We start from the raw sequence: 27,807 nt of genomic DNA, 5'->3' as shown, positions 1-27,807 counted from the left end.
ACTGCTGGGCAAAACGTCAGGTGAGGCTGTCCGAGTACAAAAAGAGGATGCTGTCCAGGTTGCTTCTCGTCCCTCCGCATCAGCCTGTGCCCATCTGCAGGGATGGACTGCGTCTTGTAGAGCTGGAGTAAATGGTTTGTCTGTCCACAGGTCAGTTGTAGGCTGAAATAGCGGTAGTATTCTGGGTGTATGAGTTCCCATCTCCACATATGGGACAACCACGTAGATGGTGTAGTTCTCTGACCTATATGAAAGTTGAGCTGCACGTTAATTGCAAACCGGGCTTGAGTAAATTAAGGTCCGTCCCTGTTTCTTGTGAAGTTTTCAGTTGTTTCTGTAATTGTTATTACTGATACGCTGTCACATTGTTGAATGGGAATAGTGGGGAAACACACTCACTGCGTGAAGGTAAGATAGTTCTTGAAAGCTCCCACACTTTTGTCTCGTTTGGCATGTACCTGGACTTGGTGCCTACGAACAAACCCCTCCAAACACCAGTTCAGTGCACCAAGGCTACCTGAGCATGCCTTGCAGCCTCATACAAGAGTTGCAAAAAATAAAGAAAAAAATGTTGCTGTTTGTCAAGTATTTATACAATCCTGGGCTGTGTTGCTAATAACGGTTCTACTGATCAAGGCAGGTGAGAGAGAATAGAGCTGACTGCGTGGCAAAGAGCTGCATGCTTACTGCCCTGTTTCAGCATCGGGGGTTGAGCCAAGCCAGTTCTCTACGTCTCTCATCCACGAGCTCCTCCCCAAGAAAAGGCCTGTCAGGCAACCGTGAGCATCCTTGGAGAACGCAGGCGTTTTGCTTGAGAGTTGTTTTTTGTTTCTTTCCTCTTAAGGATACCCGAGGCTTGAAATGTTTGGTCAAACCGTGAGAAAACCCAATTTCCAGTGATCAGAGCCACTGGAATGCCAGGGGTCTGTGGGAGTGGTGCTTGTGCCTTGGCTTTGAGATGGATGCAGCAGGCTAGGAAGCTGTCTCTTTTTTACTCGGCCAGGTGCCTGGTCCTGCCACAGCTGCAGTTGGGAAGGGTGCTGGGAGCCGGCAGCGTGCGCGGAGAGGATGCACACCAGCATCACCACCTCGCCTTCCCCGGCTGCGAGGAGCTGCGATGCCAAGAGCTCACCCCAATCCCACCCAAGGGTCCCCAGTGCCTCATCTCCATGCTGAGTGCGTGCTGGGCTCAGGTTTGCAGCAGGAGCCCAGCCTGCTCTCTACACGCTGTGCTGTCGGTGGAGCTCAAAGCGAAACTTCAGCCCATGCTGGCTTCTCCTGCCCACGCGTGCGCCGGCGTGGGGCCGTGGGCTGGCGCTCGGCACCTGGACTCGGTGGCAGCTTCCAGGCACTGGGTGGAGCGGGTGGCTCCCTTTCCTGCAGACACCCAAGGCTTTCTGGAGCTGTTTTTTCAAGCCCTTGCTAATTTGGAGGCAGGTGATGGGACGCAGGGTCTCCTTCAGCAACGTCAGCGTCAGAAAAAGCTCCTGGGGGTGTTTGCGGACCGGAGCCCCGGCCATCCCCTCGCTGCTGTACAAGAGTCCGCTTGTGCAGGCGGAGGAGCGAGGCCGGGGCGGCAGCAGCAACATGTGCACATCGAGCGCTGCAGGAAGCTCTCAGTCCCGGCCGTGCTCTGTGCAGCCCCTGCCGCTTGCACCGGCGGGGGGAGGCCTCGGTCTGTCCGCGTTTTATTTTCAGCTGTTACCACAGGTTTTTCTGTTAAAACGCATCTCATCCAGGCCGTCCGTGGCTTTCTGTTTTTGAGTAGTTTCTGAGTAATGATTTGGTTTCTAGCCATCTCGAGCTTATAGGCAATAAACCCCCACAGAAAAGATTGTCAAGGGGGCAGTTTGAGCTATTGAAATGCCATTAAAAAGTCAACTGGTTTACGGCGTAATTCAATATGAAAGCATATCCCTTACTGAACCGAGGCAGACTCCCACCCTTCCTTTGCAGACTGTTAAAGCTCTTTTGATGTTTTAGGCCGATTGTAGCTGTTGTGCTTTGCTAATACAATCGAGAAGTCGGGGACTTCTTGCGTAACCGTGGGGAAAAAAGACAAGCAGGATTGTTGCTGGCAGCTTCCGTGAGGGATTCTGGATCAGGCATCACGCCCTGCCTCCGACATCTCAGCCGATTTAAGCACGCACTTAATGCATGTCAAACCCTGCCGTAGACCTCATTTCTTCTGGCGACAGCGAGCAGTTTTGGTCTGATTGCTTATTCCTCCCCTGCGCTGCGAGCGGGGCTGTGCAGCGCGCGGGCTGCAGCCCTGGCTGACGAACCCAGCGCAGGTCACCCCGCGGTTCTTCCTCCCCGAGCCATGCCCTCGGTTGTGCTGGAACAAGGAGCGATGGCTGGATGTGAGGGAGAGGCTTGCTTTATAATTATATCAAAGATAGCAAATGTACTTCTAAAAACAAAGTGCATCCTGGAGCATCCAATTAATGTTGCTAAACCACTTAAGGTAAGCCAGACAAACGACTGAAATTTCTGCAACGCCAAGGACGTTTTTTATCCTTTGACGTCACGAAATGTTCTGATCGCCCAGTGAAGTCAGTCGCTGAGGAAAGCATCCTGCTCTATTTTTAAGGGCAGCACCGCGAGCGGATGCAAGCCACGTTCAGGCGCGCTAGCACGACGCTACGTGAGAGCAAGCATTTCTCGGCCATCCTGCCGCCGCTGGTATTTGATGCTAAAATCTTGGCGTCTGTGCTGGGCCCAAGGTGATGGAAAAAGTGCTTTTTTTCTTCCCGTGTGAGGCCTCGCGTGCCCTTGTGCCCTTGTTACATGAGACCAGAGGCACGTAATCAATGACGGGATCTGTCCCGCAGGCTGCCGGAGCACTTTTGCTGGCTGCCGGCCTGCTCCCTGCTTTGTTCCTCGCACGTTGGGCAGGGGGGACGCAGAAGAGTTGCTCTGGCAGCTGCCAGTTTGTTTTTGACGCCTGTTTTCCTCATGGGACCGGTGTCTGCTGACACCTCCAGCCAGCCTCGTGCTCCCTGGCCCACCGGTGCCCCGTGCCCTGGCGGAAACCCGCAGGGAGCGATGCCTGCATTTCGTCCGTGTGATGGATGCGTGGCAGATCCAGGTGGCAAAGGGATTGCGCCCTCTGAGGACAACCTTGCAGACAGACAAAGAGCAGGCTGGGAGCCCTGGCTCAGGGCTATGCAGACACAAGGCACGTTGAGGACAAGATTTCGGCTCTTCCGCCAGCCCTCCTGGATGCCGCACACAAATCACTTCTGCGTGCCTTTGTTCGGTGCAGACCTGCCCTTCGGGTTGATGCAGCTCATACCAGAGTGAAAGCACACGGCTATAGCTAGCCTGAGCTTTGCCAATACAAAAAAAATGTTGGCAGGGGAGTGTGAACCCGTAGATGACACTACATAAAAACTTTTTCTTGGTGTGCACCTGCCAAGTTTCGTAAGTATCGAGTTTCATTAGTTAGGTGATTGTGTCTGAAGCGGTGATGGGGTGGCAGCTCTCCAGACTCCTTCCAGGAGAGGTTTCCTTGCCATTGAACAGATAGGAGGTGAAGTGTTGGTGCAGAAGGAAAAGTTGGGCGGCTTCTGTTTGTGATGTGGGAGAGAGATTTATTATTTTTTAACTAAAAGGATGTTGCTGGCACAGGCCTTACTGGAAATTATTTGACCATTTATTTATTTTTAGTTTCTTGCATTACAGGTATATTCTCTCAAATGTATCCATAAAGGACATATTTCTAAAAGTATGATACGTGAGTAGTACGTGTCTTCTCTGCCATTTAAAAAAAAAAAAAAAAGCAAAAGAAAAGATGATTTGCAGTGCAAAATCACTTGACAGATCAGCAGTAACCTCTCTGATGCAGGCTAGTGAGGGAGAGGATGTGAGAAGCAGGATGTGTATCTGTTCTGTCGCAGGCCATTACAACTAGTTTACTACTGGTTGTATTGTGACAGCGTGCATCCAGGGGTTTAGAGGGATTTGAGATGATAGTTCCCTATCCAAACATTGTTTTTCCTGCCTTTGTCTCCTATGTTTACTATCAGCCATCCTCAAAGGCTGCATTTTGACTGCCAGCCGGTCTGATTTGATCTGAAAATGCAGCTCGTCCCTTCCTACAGCACCTCTGGTTTCTAGCCCTCCGTCTAGCCTGTTTTGTGGTTTCTGTTTTTTCTTTTCTTGTTTCTCATTTGCTTCGTGGCTCTTTGTCAGTGGTCTCCATTTTGGCCTAGTACCAGACTTCGTGCTTCTCTCTTGAGTGAATTTATGTTACTCCGTTATGTAAGCAAGATGCCACTTGTAAATTATTCTTTATGCGTCTCCGCTTGCTTTTGTGTCTTAGACCTCCTACAGTAGCAACAGGGTCTTAGTTTGCAAATCTTTTTAGTGCTTTTGGGTAGAAAATATTTGCAGTTGTTCAGGTTTATAGAGGAGGTTCAACCTGGGACCAGTCATAACTGTGCTGAGTGCTGTAGGCCTGAAGAAGAGAGTGGCGGGCACGGTCAGATCATTTGGGATGGTGTCAGCTCGCTGGAGCTGGCTGGCCCTGTAGTCGGAAGGAAGGAGGGTGACAGTTTTACTACAACAGTGAAAATGGGATGTCTGTGCTCCCAAGAGCTTTTATGTGACAGAACAGCTGAAACAGTCTGATGTCTCTGGTAGTGTCGGGGCTGGCTTGTGGACGCCTGAGTTAATCTCCAGAGTGCTTCTCTCCGTCCAAACTGGTCAATGTGCTCGTTATTACATGTATTCAGTTCCGGGTTGAGTTGATTCAGAATAAGGAAGGTCTTGTGGATGAAGAACTGGTAAAAGACTAGCTCATCCTGTTTGAATTCCTACTTTGTCCTGCATTTATTTTCCTGTGTAAACAAGGCCATGCAGCCTGTCGGCTTTTTGCCCAGGATCCAGAAGAGGAAAAGTATGTTGGTCTACGGGCTGCAATCTGGGGAGTGATTCACTGAATGTTTTCTTTTATCTTGTCTCTCTTATTTAATTTCGTTTAGATTTAAATGCTTTAAATCTGAAGAAGAGAGAGAGAAATCTTTCCTGCGTGGGGCCCGGTTCCTGTCCTTCCCCCAGACTCTGTCACGCTCCATGTGACGCTGCTCTCCGTATCTCACTTCTTTCTAGCATTTGTTCTTAATAACCTTGAAGTGAAAGTCATCTTCTTTCTCATTTGTTGTGAAATGTTACCGTAAAAAGTTCATCCGCATGTTTTATGGGATGTCAGCACAACAGGAGCCCAGCGATTTCTTTTGTTCCTGCTTGCCAGGTCTACACCGGTGATTTCCAGTGGCACCGGTGGAGGTGCCCACTTTGCACCACTGTAACTGGGGGAAGAACTGGACATGCTTCTTTCCTCCTTCCTGCATGCAACAAGGATTTATGATAGCTGGGTTATACATTATTTACGGAGCACAAAGAGTGCTCCTGGAGCCCTGAGAAAGAGGAAGAAATTGGCTTCTGTGCAACGAGTTTATTATCTAGGTCATTCGCAGACTGAGGCATCTCACATTAATATATTCAATGACAATTTATTCTGTAAGGCAGCTTGCTGCTAAGCCTGGAAGAAAATGTAATCATGTGAGGAAAATGTTCCTGTGTGGTCCAAATCTATGGTGGGATTTCTTGTCAAAGTTGGTACACGCTCTTTTATACAAAATCTACAGCGGTGTCAAGTGTGTAGGGTGTTCAGCCGTCTCCTAACAGGGCTTTGTAGGAGTGTTGCTGATTATCATCGTTTTGCAAGATTGAGCCCTAAACTTAGCACTTCGTTATCTGTTTACTTTATGACAGTAAAAAGTCGAAAGGAGGAGCATTGAGCACCCGCAAGAATCGCTCCCACAAGACTGACTTGTGAGAGGGGGTCACTCACAGGACACCGCCTGTCGGGCCATTACCAGCCCTTCCCTTTCTTAGAAGTTTCAGCCTCTTGTTTCTGGAGGGGATTCACGATGTGGCAGCTTACAGACCTGCAGGAAGAAAAATGCTGTTTTATTAAGTCTTCTTAATGAAGTGAGATGTAATTGTGGTGGTTTAGTAGCTACGGTACAAGCAACTGAGCTGTGCTTCGTTTGGAGTAGAGCAAAAATGGGTAGAAACCCACCTAGGCTAGGGTAAGCTGTCTTCCCTTATGAAAATAACCCCATCAGTTCTTAATGATAGTAACTGATTCTGATCACATTTTCAAATAGTAAGCTAAAGTAACATTTATCCTGTCTTGCCAGTAAAGGTAACAGAAAGTTTTCTCCCATCCTCTTGAATCTGTGAAGGAACGTGCTTCACCTTCCTTAGTAAGCTCACACTAAACAATTTCTGGAGTGAGCCTGGAGAAGTGTCATGTTCGTAGTGCTCACCATGCTGGTCAGCCCAGCCAGCAGGGCCCTGTCCTCTGCCTTTGAAAGACAAAAGGGTGTAGGGAAGACAAAAGAAGGAGTAAAGCATCAAAAATCCAGGGTATAATGCATATATAGAAAGGCTTTCAGCACCTCGTAGACAAAATATGTCCTTGCATTAGCTAAGGATGAAACATTTGGGTGAATGCTTACAAAGTCATCCAGTTTAGGAATGGGTTTCGTGTTCAGCCACGATGGAGCCCTTTTTCAGCAGACTCGTGACTTTGTGGCAGCTGGCACAGGGCAGATGGAAGAGGATGCCCAGCAGATTTGTCCCCTTGTGCCGCATGGGCAGCCCCTGTGCCGCAGGAGAGGTGGAGAGCTTCCTGCTCGTGGCTCTGCTTCTCACCTACCAATTTCACAGCCCAGTGCGATGAAGAAAACATCAGTCAAAGCAGAGTGAGTTGACGTAATGGGCTGAGAAGTGTGGTTTTGGGGATGTGTGAAGGCAGCGTCCATTCTGCTGCCCATGCAGGGCAGTGGTAATGTCCGGAAGGAAAGGGGCTGGGTACAGTTATCTCCTTCTGATCAAAGGCTGGTGTCGAGATGGCTTTTCCCTTTATTTCGTGTCTACTGTAGAGCTTGGCTGATGATTTGTCAGTTCATAATCAATCCTATGTTCTTCCCGGCATTTAGCTACTGCTGTTGGACATACACAGTATCAGAATATATAACCCTCTCCTCTGCTCATTGCCATTTAATGCATGCTGAAAGCCATGCCTTTTAGCTTGTCTTGGGTGGGCAGTTGCTGCACCTTTGCAGAAAAAAAAAAAAAAAGGTGTTAACTCTGGTGGTGTAGAAGTGCCTGTAAATGTGTGCGCAATGAGAGGCAGACAGGACGCGGCACGTACTCGTTTCAGTGCTCACTTAGCGCTGTGCCTACCAGAAATCCCTCTGGTTGTGTTCCCTCCGGTTGTGGCTCTGCTGGGTAAAAGTCTGAGGGTTAAGAACTTCAGAAGTTCAGAATTTTAGAAGAACCTTAGAACTGAGAACTAAGTCTCCATTTGTAATCGTCGGGTGATTCATTTTAGAATTACTCTTCTGATTTTTGTCAAGAATAAAATTGTAGGGTCTGGGTGGTTTTCTTTAAAGAGAGGGAATGATCCTTCAAGTCGTCACATTTTAGCTTATATGGAAGTGATCTCAGAAGGCGTCTGACACTTCCTTCCAAGTTTGTCATTTCCCTTTCCGTAGAGAAAAGTCTGCTCATGATTAATACAAGGCCGGTGGGTTTATTTCTATATATAAATAAGCTTACCGCAAATATTCGCCTCAGAAATGGGTATGCAGTATTCATTGTTTTTTAAGCAATATCACTTCCCATTTTTGTAACATCTTGTAAGTGCCCGTTTCTGTTCTGGATGTGAAAATTAGGTGAGAGAAAGTTTCCTGAGGTTTGCTGGTTTTAAACAACCTTTGGAGCCCCTGTGCTCGACTCCTGGGAGATTGTTCAGAAAGAATCTTCTTGACCTCAGAAAAGGTCCTCGGCGTTTTCCCAACGTAAGTTTCGTGGTTCAGTTCCTAGGTTGGCTAAGCAGCCTCCTTGTATTAATAGTTCTGGGCATATAAAATCTTACTTGCAAAGAAATATGTTTTCTTTCAGTTATTTCAGCCACACAACAATAGTCTCTATCTGTGCCTTGTAGTTCCATTGACTATCAGCGATAAGAGCAGGATTTTTTTTTTTAAATATATATATATCTCCAGCAAAAATAGGTAGTTGCCAAAATCTATACATCTACAGTATTTTTTATTCCATCTCTTGAAATATAGTAAGCAACTGTTTCCACAGGAACGGTGCTCTTTACAATAGACAGTGTTGTGGCTGCTCCGAAGCCACAGGCAGAAGGTGTAGGTGTCTGAAGGGCACCAGATCTTTCCGTCTATTGCTATGAACTTTCCAGTGGGTCATTACTTGTTCAGACTTTGTATCTCCCTATCCAAACCACTCTAGTGCTTCGTATTACTGTGTATGGTAATGTCACAGACATTTCAAGGGCTGCAAGAGGAATCCTCAGAGTCATACGAAGCCGAAACTCACGGTGCAGCCACAGCAAGGTCTACTCAGCAGCTCCAGTTCAGCTGGTTGAGGATTTCCCCACTAAGGATCTAACTCTTCACTTCTGTAATCTTATCTATGGCTCTTTTAATACCACGCACATTAGCTGGATAGCTTTAGGTAGTTTATCCCTTTCTTAGGGGATTTCATCTGCAATGGTTCACTTCGCTGGATGTGCGGCAGTTATTAGGACTGTATCTCTTTCATTTTCTTCCCCCACAAGGTCATTACCAGGCGTGCTGCTTGTACAGAGGCGAGGAACTGTTTGACTGGCTTCCTAGCTTTATATTACAGGGCTTGGTAAGCCTTAAAGAAGGCAAGTTGTTTGGTTTTATTTTGAAAGAAGATAGATGCTGTCTGGGGGATTTCTGTCCTCAGCTGGTGAAAGCTCTCTGGTTAAGGTTATAGAACTAAAATTGATGTGGCTTTTCCTGGAGTGAATAACATTTTGCTTTGGGAATTAAGGTAGGGTGCCCCCTCCTCAGCAAGGGCTCTTTGTCAGTGGGAAGAGGAGCATAAGGTCCACATTAGCAGTGCCACCCAGGTAGGGAAGTACTTTTCTCCAGAGGGGAATTTATACTTTTAAAAATATTAGCTAGTGAGCTGGAGTTAAAAGCATGTGTATTTGTAATATAAAGCACATGCATCACTGGCTGTGCCATGGATAAAATACCAGGCCTTCTGTTCGCAAAGAAACTAAACATTTATTAAGGAGGGAACATGACAGCAATTGTCCTAAATAGGATGGCTTCATAACAGCCTGTCCTGTTTCTGGCTTACCTAGGTTTGCCGTGTGCTTGGACTCCCAGTGACCCCCATCAAAAGCTCAGTTTGGAGAGGAGAACATTTGTCTGCAGCTCTGCAGGTTGTGTTACATCTCGGCAATGCTGAGCTTCGGATGGGAGCGTGGTCAGCACCGAGTTGTGTTTTTGATGGACACCTGAGCAAAACCGCTACAAACTGTGTTCTGACCTTTTTCCTTTTTAGACCCTTTCTGGGTTTCCCTTCCCCGCTCCCTCTGTAATCTCCTTTAATCCAAGGCACATCTTGGTCACACTGCGAAACGCTTTCTCATCTCGAAACCATGCTTTAGAAAGGGAAAAAGAAATATTAATAAGGGGAAATACGTGACAACGCGCTGTCGCTAGATGCTGACATGCTGCCTGTCAGCTCGCAGTTGCACGCGAAACCCAAAAGTGCATCCTCCTTCAGATGGAGGCAGATGGCTGGGTCAGCTGAACAGCGTTTCCCACAGTGATGCTGCACCTCGTCACCCACCCAGTGGCCTGCAGAAGGCTGGGGGCTGGTGCTTCTCAGCTCCTTCCTGTCTCAGCCCGGTTGCCGGAGTCACAGCTATGACTGTACGGTCACAAGTGCGTGCTGAGATCATCTCCCTCATGAGGTAGATGAGGAAAACTGTAGTCACAGACTTGATGGGACTAAAAATTGCCTGGTCCTGAACAGTCTGTCTCTTACTGCAGTGCTTGGCTTCAGGATTTTAATTCCTTTTTTTCCTAATTCGTTCTGTACAAATATACGAGCCGGTCCTTCGCTATGAAGAGCCTCATCTATGCACCCTTCTTTTAGCCACTCTTGTACAGAAATATGTTGTTGTACCTCCCTGACCCCCCCCCCCCAGAAAAACCCCAAACTACTAAACAAACAGAAAAACAAACGCGCAAAGAAAAAACCACGATACAAACAGGGCACGAGCTAACTTGACAAAGCAAATGCTGGCAATGGCTTGTCCTGTCGGGGTGTTGCCAGCTGCCTTCTGGATCCCAACCTACATTCTTCGTGCTCCATGAGGACTTGCTGATGACTCCCAGCGCTGGATGTCGTGGGATTAGAGCGCAGGCACAAGCAGTAACATCTGGACACCAGGAGTGAGCATCATACCTTCAGGAATGCTGGGGGAGTGCATGCCTTGGCACTCCTTTTTTGTACCTTCAGAAATGTCTAATTGGTTATGTGGCCAAAAATTGGTACTGCTTTTACATGATGTTCTGGGATGTGTTGTACCAAGGGATGTTAAACGATCCCATGAGCAGTGGTAAGGAATGGGAGAGGAGTTAGCGTGCAGTCTAAACTACTTTTAACCTTCTCCTCCAGCTTTCCCTGTGCCCCGAGTAGATTCTCTCCTGTAAGACACCACCCATATTCGTTAGCTTGTTTTCATTTCTTCTCTCTCAAATCATTTTATTAATCGACTTGCAACATGGAATGTGAAAGGAGGTGTGGTGGATTAATATTAGCTGGATGTAGAAGCTAGTTCATAATTGTTTCAGTGTGAAGAAACTGCCAGATGAGGAGGGAGGAAGTCACTGAGATTAATTCAAAATTGGGAAAGAATGGTCAGAGCATAGGTGGCTGCGCTTTTCCGTGGTGTCGCAGCCCATACCAGGACCCAGGTTTCAAAAGCTGCTGGAACTAATCCCTCTTATTCGTACCCTCGCTAAGGATCCGTAATGCAGTTAGGGCTCTGCATGGGGATATCCATCACGGGATCTGTTCTAAAGACTGGCGTGCCGCTGAGACCTGATGTCGGAAACCATGCATTTTGTCAGAAGTATTACTGATAACTCGATTCTGCACGTAAGCTAATTCATTGCGATACTGACAGGGTGGTTTTTTATTTGTGCCGTTGTCCTTATTTTTACCCCCAGTAATGCACTTAGAGCAAGGCTTTGCAGTCACAGAAAAGAATGACGGCTTCTGGTGCCGTGGGGAAAGGCAGCTTCTCGTTCACAAAATGAGCAGTTGGCTCTTGTTGACGTCTGGACCTCTGAAGTCCAGACGCGCGTTGCTTGCATGGGTACTGCAGAGCCTTCCTTGCAGTTCTGCAAGCCCGCGAGCCTGCTGTGCAGTGTGCGAGATCAGGCTTTGGGAGGCCACAGAAAGTTCCTGGCTCTGTTCCTGCAGTCCCCAGACGTGGCTTTCCTTGTCTGTAACGGTGTAAGGTTTCCCCCAGCACCTCAAGGGGCTTTGAGGTCTTTGGGTGAAAAGGTGGAGAGTTATCTCGTGTGTGCAGCTCCTTTTCCTCTCGCACCCTGCCTGTAGGTGGGCAGCGCCAGGGCTGCAGCAGGGGAATGGCAGCCTGAGCAGGAAGCTTCCCCGAGTGAAAGCAAGCAGGCAAGAACCTCTTCTGGTGCAGAGGTTCCCCACCATCCACCTTTGGGGTTTTAAGTGTTGCCAGTGTGGTCTTACAGCAGCTCTGGAAGTTGAGCCGAGGTGAGTGATGATCAGGACAGATAGCTGTTGGCTCTGCATTCAGCCAACACATTTGCCAGCCCGACAGTGAGGTATTGCAAGGCCTTCCACTAATACAGATCTCCTCAGAAATGCTTGCTGTCTGAGGGAAAGAGTGGGCAGGTACCTGCAAATCAAGCCCTTTGCAGAGTTTTTTGGTTGATGTTTGAATCCCTGCATCGTGGAAGCCCAGCTTCCTGCATTCAGGCTTTAGGCAGCGAGATATTTATCTAATTGCACTCAAGGATCCTTTGAAGCTGCTGCTACTGGGCAAAAATAGGAAAGCAGCAGTGCACCAAAGTGAATTGTGTTTAGTAAGAAGATGCTGTAGAAATGGTGACACACCTAATGGAGACTTGAATGAGAAGAATTCCACAGAAGTTCGAGACAATGCAGTAAAACCTGTGAAGAACAAGAAAATATTTTCCAGCATTAGATATTGAGAATAAAATAAGTATGTAAATGAGTAAGTCCCTGGGAAGACAACTGCAAATGGATTCTTTGCAGAGTTTTGCAGCTGTTCTTAGGTGTCCACCATGCCTTGGGTTAGATTCATTAACAGGATATTGAGGGCTCCGTTCTCTGTTGTACAATCCATGGATTTCCCTCAAGTTACTCAGCACTTTCCTGCTGTAGCCATGTGGCTGGCAGTCCCGAGGTGACCAGCGAGAATGCCTTGAACAGAGGACCTCAGACCATGACGCAGACTTTGCTGCTTAACTTAAAATAATGAATCGTTCATAGGCCAGCTTAGATTTGTTAATAAGGTTAATTAAAACTGCAGGTGAGTGCAGTGCCTTGGAAGACTTCTCCTTGAGACCGAGAGCCCAGTCTTTTTGTTTATCCCCTTCTGTTTCCTTCTGGTGCCTCTTCTGCTTCTCTCCAGGCAAAACCCAAGTCTCTCTGTGGGCTGTCTGGTTCCTGGGCTCACACACTCACACTCAGCTGCCATCTCCTTGTCAAGGGACGCTCTGTCAGTGAGGAGCTGTGTCAGTGATGTTTGTATTTTGAGGAAACTCCGCTCACCGACTCGTTGCTGCAGCCCTTGGTCCGTTTCCAAACGGGAAGTGCCACCAACGTGCCTGCTTGGCACCCGTCACTGATTTATTTCTCTATTACCGTGGGCAGCAAAACTGGCACAGTTTCCTGGGTTTTCTGCCAAATTATATTGAGTTAATAAAGATGATGGAAAATGTGTTTGATCCTCTCTGGAACTTGGGGATAGAAAACAGTACTTTGTGCGTTGGGTACTCAGAGACCTAAACTTTGAGTTGTCATCATCGTCCCTTTGCAAGTAATGTGTCCGAAGCGCAACAGCTAACGTGGTGCCTCGGTGGCTCTGTGGCTATTGAAGGATTTTTACTTCATTGGTAATAATTTTGATTCCTTTGCTAAGCAACTGGCTGTTGAGGTCTATTGATTTGTTGTTACTGTTCATTGAGTGGAAATTGGAGGGGTTTTGTTTTTGTGTTTTTTTGTTGTTGTTTTTTTTTTTTTTTTTTTTTTTGTCAAAGGTCCTAAGTCCTACCAAGAACGGAGATCTTGTCCTACTTTCAGCCTATTTTACCTGCAATTGCATATGGGTGCTTGTAGGCAGATTTCCATACGTTGCATGTGTAAAGCCGATAGTCAGCAGCTACCAGGTGTGTTTATGGCCATACTTACTGTAACTGAGTTTTCAAGCAGCTGAAATAAAGCCCTATATTGCCACCCTTTAAGTTAGTGGTCCTGCATTGTTGTCAGCATCTTCCTTGTAGGAAATGAAAGTAATCTGTGTTTTCCCTAAGCCCTTTTAAAAAAATAATAATAGCTTTAGGAAGAGGGCAATAACAGTTGGGAGGAGGATCCAGTGATGGATGGATGTGGTGGTATTTGGTTTGGTATTACCAAGCAAGATCTATGTTTATTACTTCGTGCAGAAGAGCTAAGCCCCTGCTTGTACACATGCATGATAGGGAAAGGCAAAATATGTCCTGCCTGTGTGATTTTTGTTTCATGTGGGCTACAGCCATGCAACCTGCGGGGGGAAAGAGGCCCGGGGGTGTCCTGTGGGGCCCGCCTGGGGTGCTGCCTTCCTGCCGCCCTCCTCTAAGATCAGCTGGCTCGTGAGGATGCTCGGGGCTGGCACAGAGCAACCCGTGCCCACCTCTGCTCACTTCCTAAGCCTTCCACATGCTCGGCTGACGGTCCCTAGGGCCATCGAGCTGCCGCTGGCCTGCCAGGTGTGGAAGCGGAGCAGGGTGGCCCTTGACTCGGTGTCTCCCCACTGCGCCCCTGGCTCCAAGCGGGCTTTGGGCCTCCTCGCTCCCCTCTGCCCCCCGCAGCTTCTCCAAAACGGGGAAGCCTTGGCCTTGTGCTGCTCGCCCGCTGGCTCTGTGTGGAAGCAGTGCAGCTCTCGGGCTCGCCCCCCTCACAACTCTGTGCTGGGGGCAGGAAGCCGCTCGCCTTCGCCTGGCTGCGCCCCGCTGATCGTCTGTGGCGTGCTCGGGCTGCGCGCCCCGCTTCCGAGGCAGCCGAGAGCGAGCTGGCAGCAGCAAGCAGACCACCTTCCTCCCGCGGGCCCGCTTCGGCAGGGTTGACAAAACACCCGCTGACTCGAGAACAAAGGCTTCGAGGTGGGAGCTTCAGCACCTGCGCCGCTGGTTGCGGGTAGATGTGCAGAGCCGTCCCACGCGTGGTCTGCGCCGGGCCCTCACAAACGGGGCCCTCGTGGTAGGGTCCGGTCATCTGCGCCGCCTCCTCAGCCCACCTGCCATCCCCGGGATTTCTATCCCTGCGCTTACTTGGGGATTGGGGATGGGAGACCTCCTCTGTAGCAGAATTCAGTCATGTATATGTGACTTTGCCAGATTATTTTCCCCAAGTTGCTTTGAGTTTGACTTAAATTTCTGAAAGAACAGGTTTTTGTTCAGAGAGAAGGTGGTGTTGGGGACAGTACTTTGTCCTGGACAAACTTCAGTACTGTTGAACCCTCCCCATTCCTCCATCGGCCCACCGTATAACTCAGGAAGATCTGAAATCTCTCCGGAGAGTAGCTGTTGTCTTCTTTAAAAGTGTAGGGAGAATAAAAATATAATTTAGTTCTTCAACCAATTGTCTGTCTCTCATTCTTAATTTTATGAGAGTGCTTTTTTTTTTTCCCAAATATCATAAAAAGCACCCATCTGCAACCATTAATAAATCATTCATTAATGATCATAACTACTATAATTAATGAGAAGTCCTTCATTGCCTTGTTTTAGAGGTAGGGCTTCTCAAAAGCAATATAAGGTGGTGTACCTCCAGTAGGAGCAGGCTTTGGCTCATGCCTCTGAAAATCTTTATTTTTTTCTTAAAGTTTGAAACCTCCTTTTTTGTCTATATTTTATTTGTAGCCCTCCAAGCGGGTTTTCTTGGCAGGAGTCTTCATGGGAAAGGATAAGTCGCCTTGCAGCCCTTCCTCTTCTGAGCAGATCTCCTGTTGAGATGGGGAATCTCGAGTGAAACCAGGCTAAAATTGATTAAAGAGTCCGGGATTAGCTAAGAGTGGTTAGTTATCCATGATTGTTCGTGGCTGGGACTCAGCTTATAATTATGCAGCCTGACTGAAAACAAAAGTAATATTTTAAACAGGTGTCCTGGAACAAAAAATTAGAATGACAATATTACAGTAATAGCTGGAATAACTGGTTGTAGGAGTTAGGAGCGAGACAAACTTTCCACCCATTTGCGGGTTTACCTCCAGAGCGTCCAACACACGGCAGTAGCAGTCACTGGGAGAGTTTCTTTTCCCCACTGAAACTCGGACAGTTGCAGTCACAGGAGGGATGTAGAAGCCCAGGTTTCTGCCCGCCAGGGGCAGCGGGCAGCCCCCGGAGACCTGGTGTCAAAAGTGAATCCTGGTAGGAGCAGGGAGATGCTGCTGTCAGACAGCTTCAGATTCGCCGCTTGGGTAGGATGGGAGCTAGGGGCACTGCTTTGCGCCAAGTGGTGTCACTTAAGGTCCCCGGCGCACGCAGAAACTACCCGTGGGTGCCCTTGGCACCTGGGTGGAAACGAGTGCCCTAAGCACTTGGCGGCAGTGAGAAGACATTTGGCACCCCGGGCTTTTTAGGCACCCTGATTTCAATCCTAATGCATGCGGTGCGTTTTTAGGAAACGTACCTTAATCTGCTGTCGGTCTGGAAATGTAAAATCCTCTTTCTATTAGAGAGCTCTAGGGAGTTTTTGGAGGTGTTTCATTTGATGGGCAGGTGTCTGTCAGGCTCAAAACATCCAAGAGGGCCTGATTAATCCCGATGTGTATTTGGCTGAGAAAGTTGCTACTTGACCCGTCCAACCGAAGCATGCTCAGGTGGAGGTGCTATGTTATTAAAATGCAGAAAGAGCTGACATTCCAGAAGCATGACTTGGTAGGAGCTTAAACAAGAAAAAAGAAAAGAAGTAACTAGAGGCATGTGAAAAAACAGCTTTGGACTAACCCAGACTCTTCGAGACTGTCAGCTTCACGACTGAACAGAGCCTTGGGAATTGCCTCTACAAATGACTGATTATATATGCAGTTCTGTTAATTAAATGTAAAAATTGTGTAGGAAGTCAAAAGATACAGCTACTTGTTTAATTAAGCTAATTAAGTCCCCAGGTAGCTTTTATATTTGCTTTATTCACTGCAAGTGTCTGGCTTGTTCTGTTTTTGAAGCCACGTCAGCACTGACATGGCTCAGAAAGAAGGTTGTACTTCTAGGATGCTGACTAACTGTGCCTGCGGGGAAGAAAGGACGGGGCAGCAATGGGAGAAAGGATGTTCTGGGCTCCAGGGTAAACGACTTGTCTTTTGTGTCTGATCCAAAGACAATAAAAAGAGATGCATTGATTTCAGCGTACTTGAGCTCAGGCTTCCCAGCCTGGATTATCTGTTGTGGGGAGGGGACAAAAAATTTAAATTTACAGGAATTACCGCTCATGCCAGATGCAGTGCTGAAGATGCCTTTTTATCCCGGGGGTCCATCTGACTCACATTTACGCAGCTCCCCGTTTCAGAGAGGCTTGCAGGCAGGCAGCCACCCTTGGCGTTTGCCTCTTCCCATCCGCGGGGAGGTTTTTCGGAGAGGCATGCCAGGCTCTTTGCGAGGCTGACTGACTATACCTGCTCTTCGAGTTCAGCGGATGCTTCAGTTGGGTGTTGATACGTTGCCTGAGAGATTACCCTCCTTCTGAAATTGTTTTCCAAACCTCTTCCATTGATGAATCACGCACGACCAGTTTTTATGATGTGTGTGAAGGCATATGATTAACGAGTCCTGTTTTGGTCTCTCTGCATCTGTTCGCTCGTTTGCTACTGAACTAGCTTTTGTTTTTTTGTTTTAACACAGGTAGGGGAGAGGGGGAGTTACTAACACCTGCCTAGCTGTCTGGAGTGACGTTAATGCAGTTCTTTTGGGGAGAAGGTGTGTATAAGATGATTGACTGGGGCCCCTCCTGTGGGAAACAGATCCCTCGCAGCTCCCTTTGAAGTCGCACGGAGCTGAGCGATCTGAGCAAGTTCAGGCATGGGCCACGGTGTAAGTGGTTTGAATTACTGAGAAAAGTCCTCCGCGGTCCTGTGCTGAGCCGTGCTGCCAAAGTGCTGCATTTCACAACGAGAGTGTAATGAAACCGTAGCTGAACTCATCGCTCCGTACCTGCTCGTTTCCAGCTCACTTGCCAAAATCCTCCAGAGCTTGTTTTCTCTTAGGTATGCCTGTAAAGTTCAACAGAAGTTAAAGTATAGGCTTAGCTCTTGGCCAAATTCCTGCTTTCTTACAGATATGAAGGGGGTTAGTAAGCTCGAACAGTCAATCCTACCCATGGTTTGTGTTACAGAGAAATGTGCCATCTTCCATTTGCTTGAACTAGAAGAGAGCGGTGATTAGAGGTTTCACGACTGATAAGCACGTACTCCTCTCCCAGTTAGCTAAAACTTTGCCAATTTACCTCTGAAAGAGCCAAAAAGTCCGTGTTTTTCTTCCAGTTGTTCTCTGGGGATGAAAGCACCGGAGTGGGGAGCATGATTACCGTTTACAGCTACGCGTGCCGACCTTACGCTGTTGCACCGTGTGGGCTGCTCACTGCGCTGCACGCCACCGGGTTGGTTATTTGGGGGTCAGCACCTCTGCAGCATTCTCAGTGCTCCACGTGCCAAAAATTTGTGCTTCTCCCAGCGTAGCAGGACTTCTCCCATTGTGGTGTGTGTGCTGCTCTGATACTAGACCTTGCAGACAGTATGCTGTTTCCTAAAGGAAACCATCCTGTACCAAACGGAAACTTTTCTCTGTAGAAGCACCCTCTCTTTTAATATCATGTAGTGCTCTCTGAATATCACTGTCAAGTACATGCAGATGATCACATTCCCTTATCGCTTATCTCACATTTCATACACAGCTCCTCCTTTGTGTCATATTTTCGCACTGATGATTTTTTTCTCTGAGCCTCTCCAGCATTGGCTTCACCGTTGACCGAAACTGACTGCACGGCCTGTTTTTGGCTTTAATAATTCTGCCAAGAATAACACTGTGGCTCCTGCCTCTCTCTAAAAACACAGTTTTTGTCTTTAAGCAGCCACGGTTGATGCTGGGAAGAAAAGAAAGGAAAGAAATGAGAAGCAAAGCTTGGTGGGTGCACAGTATGTGTGTTGCTGGATCCCATGGGTGCAGCTCTGCTGGGTAGGGGTGTCCCTTCTGCGGCTGCACGGCCAGGCCCTTGCCAGCTGCGTCCTTCTGAAGTGCTCAGATGTCATTAAATGCAGAGCGTAGTGAGAAATCTGCTCGTGCTGGGGAAGTGCATGCTAGTGATAGATGCTCTTCACTGACTGAAGAGATTGAACGAGGGCTTGTGTTAGGAGTTCCTCCTCTGGGGGAAGAAGTGGGGTACCACGCTTCTCGTTTGTGGGTGGCCGGCTTCAGATTGGTGCGGGCACGTTTCCTCGTGCCCAAACATGGCCGCGGTTGCTTGCTGGGTCGGTAGGGCTGTCTTGAAGCGCGGGCTGTTTCTGTAGCTGCAGCGCTGAGCATGAAGGCGCTACTAAAGGTGTAAAGCAGGGACGGGAGCACCGGGAGCCGTGCCGCGGGGATCGCAGAGGTTGGCCCCGGGGCCTCGGTTTAGTGAGCGGCTCAGCGATGTGTCACCGCGATGCGTGAACGTCGTCTGCTCTCAGCAGCACTGCAGCTTCCAGTGCCGCGAGTGCCAGGAGCCAGCACGAGGCCCCTCCACGATGCACGGCCGTGGGACATCGAGAGGAAGCACGTCCCGTCAGGTGGGGCTGCTGTCGGGAGCTGCTCTGTCGTCTGATCTCGGGCAGGCTCGTCTGCGGTCAGGCATTAAGGCACCAGTTTGCTTTCGGTTTTCTAGGTCAGAGATTATTTTCTGTTTCAGGCACTTTCCACGTAGCTGCAGGTTGATCTCAGATACCCGGCTGGCTGCTGCTTGGCTGGTCACATTTCATCTTTAAAGAAAATGAGGGCGGTTCCAAAAGCCACACTTCTATCAGGAGAGTATTAAATTCAATGATTTTATTCCACTGTATCTTATCTTGTTGCTGCTATCAGTGTCAGACCAGGGAGACTGTTAAGATGGTCTGGTTTAACCTCTTGCATAACACAGGCTGTATGTTTCACAGAATCACAGCATGGTTTGGGTCGGCAGGGACCTCACAGCCTGTCTAATCCCAGCCCCTGCCATGGGCAGGGACCCCTGCCCCCAGCCCAGGCTGCCCCCAGCCCCATCCAGCCTGGCCTTGGGCACCCCCAGGGATGGGGCAGCCACAGCTCCTATGGGCAGCCTGGGCCTGGGCCTCGCCGCCCTCAGAGTGAAGAATTTCTTCCCAATATCTAATCTAAACCTACCCTTTTTGGTTTAAAATCATTACTCCTGGTCCTGTCACTCAACACTCTCAGCCTGTCCCCACAGCAGAGGTGCTCCAGTCCCTTGATTATTTTCGTGGCCTCCTCTGGATTCATTCCAATACTTCCACATCCTTCTTGTGCTGGGGCCCCTGACCTGAACGCAATACTTAGGTGGGGTCTGACGAGAGCAGAGCAGAGGGGAACAATCCCCTCCCTCGGCCTGCTGCCCACGCTGCTGTTGATGCAGCCCAGGACCCGGGTGGCTTTCTGGGCTGCAAGCACGCGTTGTGGCCAGCTCATGTCGAGCTTCTCATCCACCACCACCCCCAGGCCCTTCTCAGGGCTGCACTCAATCTATTCTCTGCACAGCCCGTGTTTGGGTTTGGGATTGCCCCGGGCCAGGTGCAGGACCTTGCACTTGGCCTTGTTGAGCCTCATGAGGTTCTCTCAGGCCTGCCCGGGCCCCTCTGGGCGGCAGCCCTTCCCACACAGCTTGGTGTCATCAGCAAACGTGCTGAGAGTACACTCGATCCCACTGTCCGTGTCACCAACAAAGATGTCAGAGGATGTCAGAACAGACGAAGATGTTAAACAGTTCAGTCAGTCCTGCATCCAGCAGGGTGCTGGTGTGCCAAAACACATTCTGCTTCTGCAACACCTGGTGTGTTGGGGCTTCGCTCCTCATTTTGGAGCCTTTCGGCTGTAATGTTTCACTAGATCCTGCCGACGTGTGCCATGAGGAGGTCTTGAGTGTAGCTACGTCCTCTTAATTCAGTGCTCTTGAATTGTTGTATAACATGAGCACGGCTGCTGAGTTGGTGTAGGGGATTTGAGTGGTCTTTAATCTCAGAGTCTGGAGGGGAGAGAGATTGCTTTATAAACCTCCTGCTACTACTTGCACAATGTTTGTTCTTTGTTTTGTGAGACTGTGCTACCCTGGGCAGAGGGATCTTCTTTGCAGGGAGGGAGAACAAGGTGTGTCACGGAGCTGCGACCAACTTTTGTCTGTGCCCTGGTGGATGAGGCTTCTGTTGCATCTCCTGGCCTCAGGCTGGCTGCTTGTATCTTGACGAACCTTGTTTTCAGGACAAAACAGAGGGCTCCTCCTTGCACTGCAGACCATACATTTCAGAAGAAGTGAGAAAAGATTCTCTTTGTGAATGTGAAAGCAGGAGTCTAACATATCACTGTCCGTGGAGGTTGGTAGAAAAACGATACGCGCTGAAGGATGACTTGGAAACCTATGTGAACAAGGATTTTGCCCTACGTCCTGAAATCTTGATGTTCCATAAATCAGTTTGGGGGACTGTATGTATATGCTGTAAATACTATGTGTTTTGAGAGAATTATTTCTTTTCAAAGTTGCATGTCTCCCCATTGAACTGAAATTTAGACAAAAATGGTGTATGGTATCACTAAAATTGAACTTTTTGGGGGGAGTGTTTTCCACGTTAATGGGGACAGAGGGCTGTTCAAACACAGCTGCTGTGAGCCAGTGCAATAGGCAGCCCCAGCAAACCCCAAAATAATCCTGAATCAAAGCTAAACATTTAATTCAAATTTTTGCCGAGGAGTGTGTATGTGTACATATATACATTTAGAGGGTGGAAAACAGGGTATCCATAAAATCAGCATTATGATAAGGTTTTCCCAAGCAATTCTAGTTTCCGTGATTTGCATCCCATGAAGACCGTCTCCTCTTGGCTCTCGGCACGGAGGCTGCAGGTAGCATCCCTAGGAGCGGTGGTGTGCTGGGGCTGGTGGCCCCAGCATAAAGTACTGCTCTGTGGCTCTCCCACTAGATATATAGAGCTCAACTTTCTCTTTTTACCTATATTTTAATGTCTATCCCTTAGAAAGTTAGTGCAGATCCCTGGATTAGCCCATACGCTTTGCCACGAAGCGTTGGAAGGTTACGTATGGTTCCTAAGACAAAAAAGGGAGCCCATCCTTTCTTGCAGGGCAAGGAAATACTTTTCTGCTCCACAGTGTGCACACAAATCAGAGAATAAAATGGCTCGAGTTTGAAGGGACCTTAAAGATCACCCAGTTCCAACCCTCCTGCCGTGGGCAGGGATGCCACCCACTAGATCAGGTTGTTCATGAAGGTGTGTTAAATGCACCTCCGTGAGGGAAGTTGGCGCTGTTGATGGGGGAGGCTTGCTTTTCTTTTTGGCGGACCAGGAAAAGGTGACTGCGCAATGGCAAAAACGGTTTGAAACGCTGCTATTTAGTCATCCCTCCAGAGAGCTCTATTTTCAGAATTCCTGTTCCGCACGGCTTATCAATACTCACGAGGTGTGAAGCTCCTCTTCGCTAATTTTATCCGTGCAATTTGGGGGTGTACGGAGGGGGTGCTTTTTTTTTTTCCCCCTTTAAGTGAGGTTTCTGTGTGACAGTTGACACAAACTTCAGGGCTTCTCAGCTGCGACTTTGCTAAAAATTAGTTGGTGAACAAAAAAGAGAAACAAGACCTTAATTAAAATTGCAACTGAAAACTAAAAAGCTGTTAACCCCGCTCAAAACAAACAAACAACAACAAACCCCCTCCTTTCAAGGGCGACTTGACTGACACTGGGATTGAATCTCTAATCCCTAAAATGCTAGTCTGTATCTCTACCTGATTTAGATTAAATAACAAGTCTTTAGGGAAAGCACTGACCGTTCCCTGTTTTCTGTGGTTTAAGGTCAAAAGGTGATTTATATCAGAAACAGGAGTTTACCCCGGCACAGATGGTATTTTGAGAGGCTGAAACAATTTCAATGGGATAAGATAATAGGGAAGAAATAAGCATATAATGCACTAAACAGATAGAATTGAATCTTTTGAGATAATTCTGTGTGTTTAGTGTTATTCCTGCTTCGCTTATCTGACAAACTGGAACACTATTAACCATTTCTTCTTTTAAATTTATTTTATTTTAATCATTATTTCTTCTAGCAAGAAGAAGAAAGTGTTGAACAGTCTCTCCTTAAAAAATAAGGAACTTATTCCTTCTTTTTCTTAGAAGTGCGGAACAATTTGAGCCATGGATGCTTAATTTCTTGTAAAATTAAGGGTGAGCATGAGAGTACATATAGCTTCATATGTTATCATACGTTGGTAGGATCTGTCATGCAAAATCCTGAGAAAAGTCTTTGAAAAACACTCTCCTAACGTTGCCTTTACTTTTTCAGGTGGATTTGGAGCCAGAAGGTAAAGTGTTTGTCGTCATAACCCTTACCGGCAGCTTCACAGAAGGTAAGGGCCTTATTTTTGGCTTGTTTCGGTTAAGAGCTCACCTTTGGTGTGTGCTATTGCCATCGGTCACCAAGCAGTGTGCAAGTGAACGCCTTTGCCCACGCAGGTTGCACGTTGTTGCACACCAAAGGCTTCCCAAGCGGCTGGCAATTTTGGAAGGGCTGCTGCTAACCTCGCGTGCTGGAGTCCATCTGGTCTCTTGTTGCTCTGATCTGGGGCCCAGGGAGCTGATTCGTGCTCAGCCTGGTTTATTTATCTGAAGTTGTCCTTCAAACGTATTGTTTTTGTCACTTGTACTTTTCACCTGGGTGCCTCTTGAAGGGCAAGATCAGGAGCATGTAGAACATGTTTCAGACATCTGGATGGCTTTTATTCCATAATGATTCCCATCTACTTCATGTGCATTTCTGTTCCCAGAGTTCACTTTGCACAGGAAACTTGGAAAATTTCTAGTGCAAAAGCTGCCCTGAAAAAGTATCTGGGCAGATGCTTCTTTCCATAGCCATCTTTTACAGTGTGATGGTTTTAATTTCCCTGCTGTTTGTTGAGATAGCAGTGAACTCTGGTGTAAGTGTGGATGTGAGCTGTGGCGGAGGAACCCAGGAAATCTGTAACAGGGCTCAAAAAAAAACCAACAGCTTATTTTCCTCAGACCCTTTACAGTTGTTACTTGTTTTAGCTGCAGCCTTGAACTTTGTTTGGGGGACGTTTTCTGTACAGAAGCCAAGAGTCAAGGCAAGACCTGCTCCACTGCCCTTTACCTTCAGTCTCAGGGTGCTGGATTTCTAATGCTTTCTCTCATTCGACGCGGGAACACGTTGCTTGGTACAGAGGGAGCGCCAGGGCTGCGGCAGGGGCAGCTCACCCTGCTGCTGCTCTGTCCTGGAGGCGAGGAGGGCTCAGGCTGCAGTGGTTGCTGCAGGGGCTGCAGGCGGCTCTGTTCGGCTGCTGGCTCACGTAGCTCACGCGTCGCGCTAGGTGCCCAGGACAAAGTGTGTCAAAACCCCCGCCTTTTGTTTTTCAAACACAGGTTTGAAAATAAGCTCGTGATTTGCTCTGACCCTTCTGGGGAGCTGTGTCTCTGCTGGTTCTGCAGCCTGCTGTGGTAGGTAGGGAGCTGCTGCATCGCGGGAGCTGACGAAGAGCTCAGCTCATTAGAGGTGATGCATACCACAGGTGTGTGCTGCTCTTTGCGGGGCAGCTGTGGCCTTTTAAAGCGTTTGAGCCCAATGTGTAACCAGCTGAGCTGTACCTGAGGGCCAGGCAAGGGTTTGCAGAGAGACGGCGTGCTCTGCAGCAGCGTTCCTGGTTGGGTGGTGTGGAAGCAGCAGGGCTTTGCAGGTATCTCTGCATGCAGCCTGGGGCTGCTCGTACCCCTAGGGACCGTGGGCAGGGCGTAATCCTGCTCGTAGGAGGTATGTTAGGAGGGAGCAGCAAGCCTGGGTTTGACGCCTGAGGAAATTTATGGTCTGGGAGTGATGAAGAAGACAGGGAGTATCATACCACTGTGCTGAACTTTTCCAAGTAAATATCAGGTGGCTTTGTGCCTCTGCCTTGTCCCTGGGGTAACAGAGGTGCACAACTGCATTTTAGCTTCTGTATTGCATGTCCATAAATGACCAACAGCAAGAAGGAGGATCAACAGCTTTTTGAAGGGCATCTCAGTAGGCTGAAGCAGCTTTAGTCAATGCTGTAATCTCCTGTTAGTGACCAGAGCTAGAGAAAGGAGAGAGTAGTGCCCAGAGGTGCTGCAAGGACCTTTCCTTGGCTCGTTTTGGTGGCTTAGCAGAAGGAACCTCCAGGCTAATACGTTGCCTTAGATGCATCTAAATGGAGAGCTGTTCTTCAAGATGTGTTGCACTGGGGGAAACCTGGAACACGTGTGGGGGAGAGGGGCTGTTGGTTAGGGAGGTGGGGATGCTTCGTGCAGCCATGGCTCAAGGCAGCAGGCCAGGTGAGTAGCAGAGGTGTTGGCCTGGGCCTGAGCTGATGGGGGACTGGCTCTTTCTCATCCTATCTCCCAGTACATCATTACAGCAAGTAGTGGTGCTGCTAGCGGGAGCAAAGGCCACTGGCGAGCAGCACGTCGTTGATTTGTAGGGTGTCCTGATGTTCTTAGGCTATGATTGATGCAAGAAGTCAAATAGCATCATCGGGTGTATAGTGAAAGCCAGTGGCTTCTCGTTACAGCAGCGATGCAGTCTGCTCCTCTTGTTTTCAGAGGATTAGGGAATAAGAGTGAAGAAAAGCCCCTTGGCAGGGCCTCGCAGCAGTGCAGAGAAGACCAGAGTTCAGTTTTCCGTTGAAACTCGCTTTCCGCGTAAATCTGTGCTGGCCACAAAGTATTGCTTCAACTTTCAGTTCTTTATCTGTCATAGAACACGTGTTTTTCCATCTACATATGGACGCTGGGGTCTGGTAAGCACCCTTGTGGCATACAGTGCAGGCAGATCATTTACCATTTCTCCTCTGAGGGATGCTCCCTACAACTGTGCTTTGGCAAGGGACTGTAGGGGATGTGCAAATGGCTTTTTTGAGTTAATTTGGGAAGAGCAAATTTGGGAAGACCTCTGGTTTGTCACCAGAGATAAGGGAGAATACAAAGGTGTGCTAGGGAGGAGTTCACTCTTCTTGGAAGCCTGGAGGCTCTTAGGCAGCAATAGGGGTGAAAAGACATTAGAAACAGTGTTAATTGTCTAAGTTTTGTTGCTAATGGGGTCTCAAAGGAGAGAGATGGAGAACTTGGATGTCTGTACTGCTTCTGCTGTCAGAGGAAAACGGGCAATGTTGGAAATAGTTTACTTCTCTTTCTCCTGTAGTAATTGGAAATGTATGGACTTACAGAGCAGGAAGATCAAGGACAGCTCTTAGGGCCTTTCTTGACTGGTCAGTCCCATGCGTGGTCATATTTAGGGTTTCCAAGAACAGACGTAATCCAGGGCAAGGCTAAGTGCAAGTACTGTACTGCACTTCTTCCAAGTTGGGAAGCTGAGGCATCAGTCAGGGAGGGGTTTCCTTCGCAAAACCATTGAGGTATTTGTCATAAGATCGTGTTTTATTCTATATTTTCCTCTTTTTTTTTTTCTGGAAATGTGGAGACACAGTTGTATTGGAAATTTAATTTTTGGAAAGCAGCCTGTAAGTAACGCACAACTTGAAAGCCCAAAAGGTGACTTTCAGCTTGTTTGCCCCAATCTAGAGGGCAGCCGCTACGACGTCCTCACTGCTGGTTATGGCCAGCTTGGCAGAGACCGCTTGAAGGCTGCGTGTGTCTATCTGTACGTACACATAAAACCCAAATCTCTACATTAGGAGCTTGCATTAGACTCCATCGAGGTAGCACATGGAGTTTCAAGCAATGTGATGTTTTAGGACTTCTGTTCATTTTCTTGTGACTTACGGATAGTGTAATTCTGGTGTGTTTCCTGCTTTGAAATGTAGCCGGCAACTGTGACATGGTGTTGAAGAAAAAAAAAAAAAGTCAAGTAAAGTAAAAAGAATGTGCCAGTGTCAGTAGATCCACTTTTCGAGCCATCCATGTGCTTCCACAGCATCTCTTTCTTACTTCTTTCAATAGACGGTGGAGACAGGAGAAAAATGTAATGGGGTTAGTGTGAACCGTGGGGAGACTCTAACTTTGAGAAAGCCTCCGAGAGCTCTCACTGAGCAAAGGTAGAGAGAGGGTCAGTGCCTGTTGCTGGTCTTCACACTGACTGGCCAGCGTGTGAATCGTTTCAGAGGTGGTTTTTTTGCAGAGCTAATTGTTTGTCTATAGAAATGGCCAAGTTCACTGAACCTCAGCCACCATTATGTAATTCCGGTAAAGCAAAAGACCGAAAAAGTAACTAAAGAGAGGGACAGAGAGGGGAGGAGGGAGGAAGAAAGAAGTCCCAAACGTTAGGTACACCCGAGACTCAATTATTTCGCTGTCCTAGAAAACATACCCAAAATAGATGGTCCCGGTGGTGTTGGCAGCTTGTACTTTTTGGCTTTGGGAGTGGTTGTTTTCTGTTTGATGAGAAGTTCTGTTGACCAAAAATATAATTTGGTTCTGCTTTATCCATTGTGAGAACGGAGGAAGAGGATGGTGCTTCTGTGACTGAAAGAAGCGTTCACGTGCTGTGAAGATGAGTGCTATATAGAAAATACACGGTTGGTAGAAGATTAGTCCTTTGTAAATTTCTTCATGCCCATCTGTCACTGCCTCCTGAGGTGTTTTGGCATGGACAGAAGCAGCAGAGCCGTGTTTGGGAGCCCGTTTGTAGGATTTCCACGTGTCCAGCTGGGCCTGGCTCTGGTTGGTGAGGGTCCCCCAGGGGAGGCAGAGGTGAAGCTGTTTGCCTTCCTGTACTTATTTTAAAGTCCAGCACTGGGTTAGTGGTTTTCTTTTAGTGCTGATGTTACTGCTTCTTCCTCAGACCTTTCTTCTCCCAGCGGGTGTCCCAGGGATGGCAATGAGACAGGAGCTTCTTCAGCAACTTGAACCCCCCCCAGATTTTAAATGTGTTACGTTTCCCCTGGAGCCTCTTGCTTCCTCAAAGGGAAACTCCTGTGAACATGGCTCTTCTGCCCATCGGTGGTAACCTGCTGTTCTGAGACAGGGAAGTACACCTGTTTCAGTTGTTAAAAAGAGAGGTAATTTTTCAGGAGAAAGGAACAAAGCGATAGGAAGCGAGGGAGGCCTAGTGAAATTACCCCTGCCTGCCTTTTTTTTCCGTCCTATGTGTATTTGTTGCTGCGCTAAGCCATATCCGATTATATTAACCCCCCTCGTTCGGCTGCTATTTCCTGTGCAAACTGGCCAGTGCAAAGTGAGAATGGAAATCTCCTTACCTCGGGAGCAGATTTACCTCTCAGAGGCACGGCCGTGGTCCTGCTGGCGGTGTGTGCGGGGCCCGGCACCGCTCTCCTCTGCCCCGCATCTCCTTAACAGGCCTGAGACCCTTTCTCTTTTTCAAGTAAATAAAGTGGCTTCTGCTAGAGATGCCTTTGCTGTGAACGTGCTATGTCTATGAACAC

The 27,807-nt window shown here is 48.1% G+C and overlaps 1 protein-coding gene across 2 annotated transcripts in view; it reads left to right on the top strand.

Moving 5' to 3' along the window:
* The window catches only part of PRKCH (protein kinase C eta), a 116,460-nt gene that overhangs the window by 4,956 nt on the left and 83,697 nt on the right, over nt 1–27,807 (top strand). For both annotated transcript variants that reach the window (XM_013182973.3, XM_048066092.2), the window contains exon 2: nt 22,725–22,788. In XM_013182973.3, coding sequence (XP_013038427.3) covers nt 22,725–22,788 — 64 coding nt within the window. The remainder of the gene's footprint in view (nt 1–22,724; nt 22,789–27,807) is intronic.

Source organism: Anser cygnoides, chromosome 5, assembly GCF_040182565.1.
Source record: "Anser cygnoides isolate HZ-2024a breed goose chromosome 5, Taihu_goose_T2T_genome, whole genome shotgun sequence".
Classification (NCBI taxonomy): Eukaryota; Metazoa; Chordata; class Aves; order Anseriformes; family Anatidae; genus Anser; species Anser cygnoides.
Note: the sequence above shows the minus strand (reverse complement) of the source record. Positions and strands in the feature narration are given on the sequence as shown.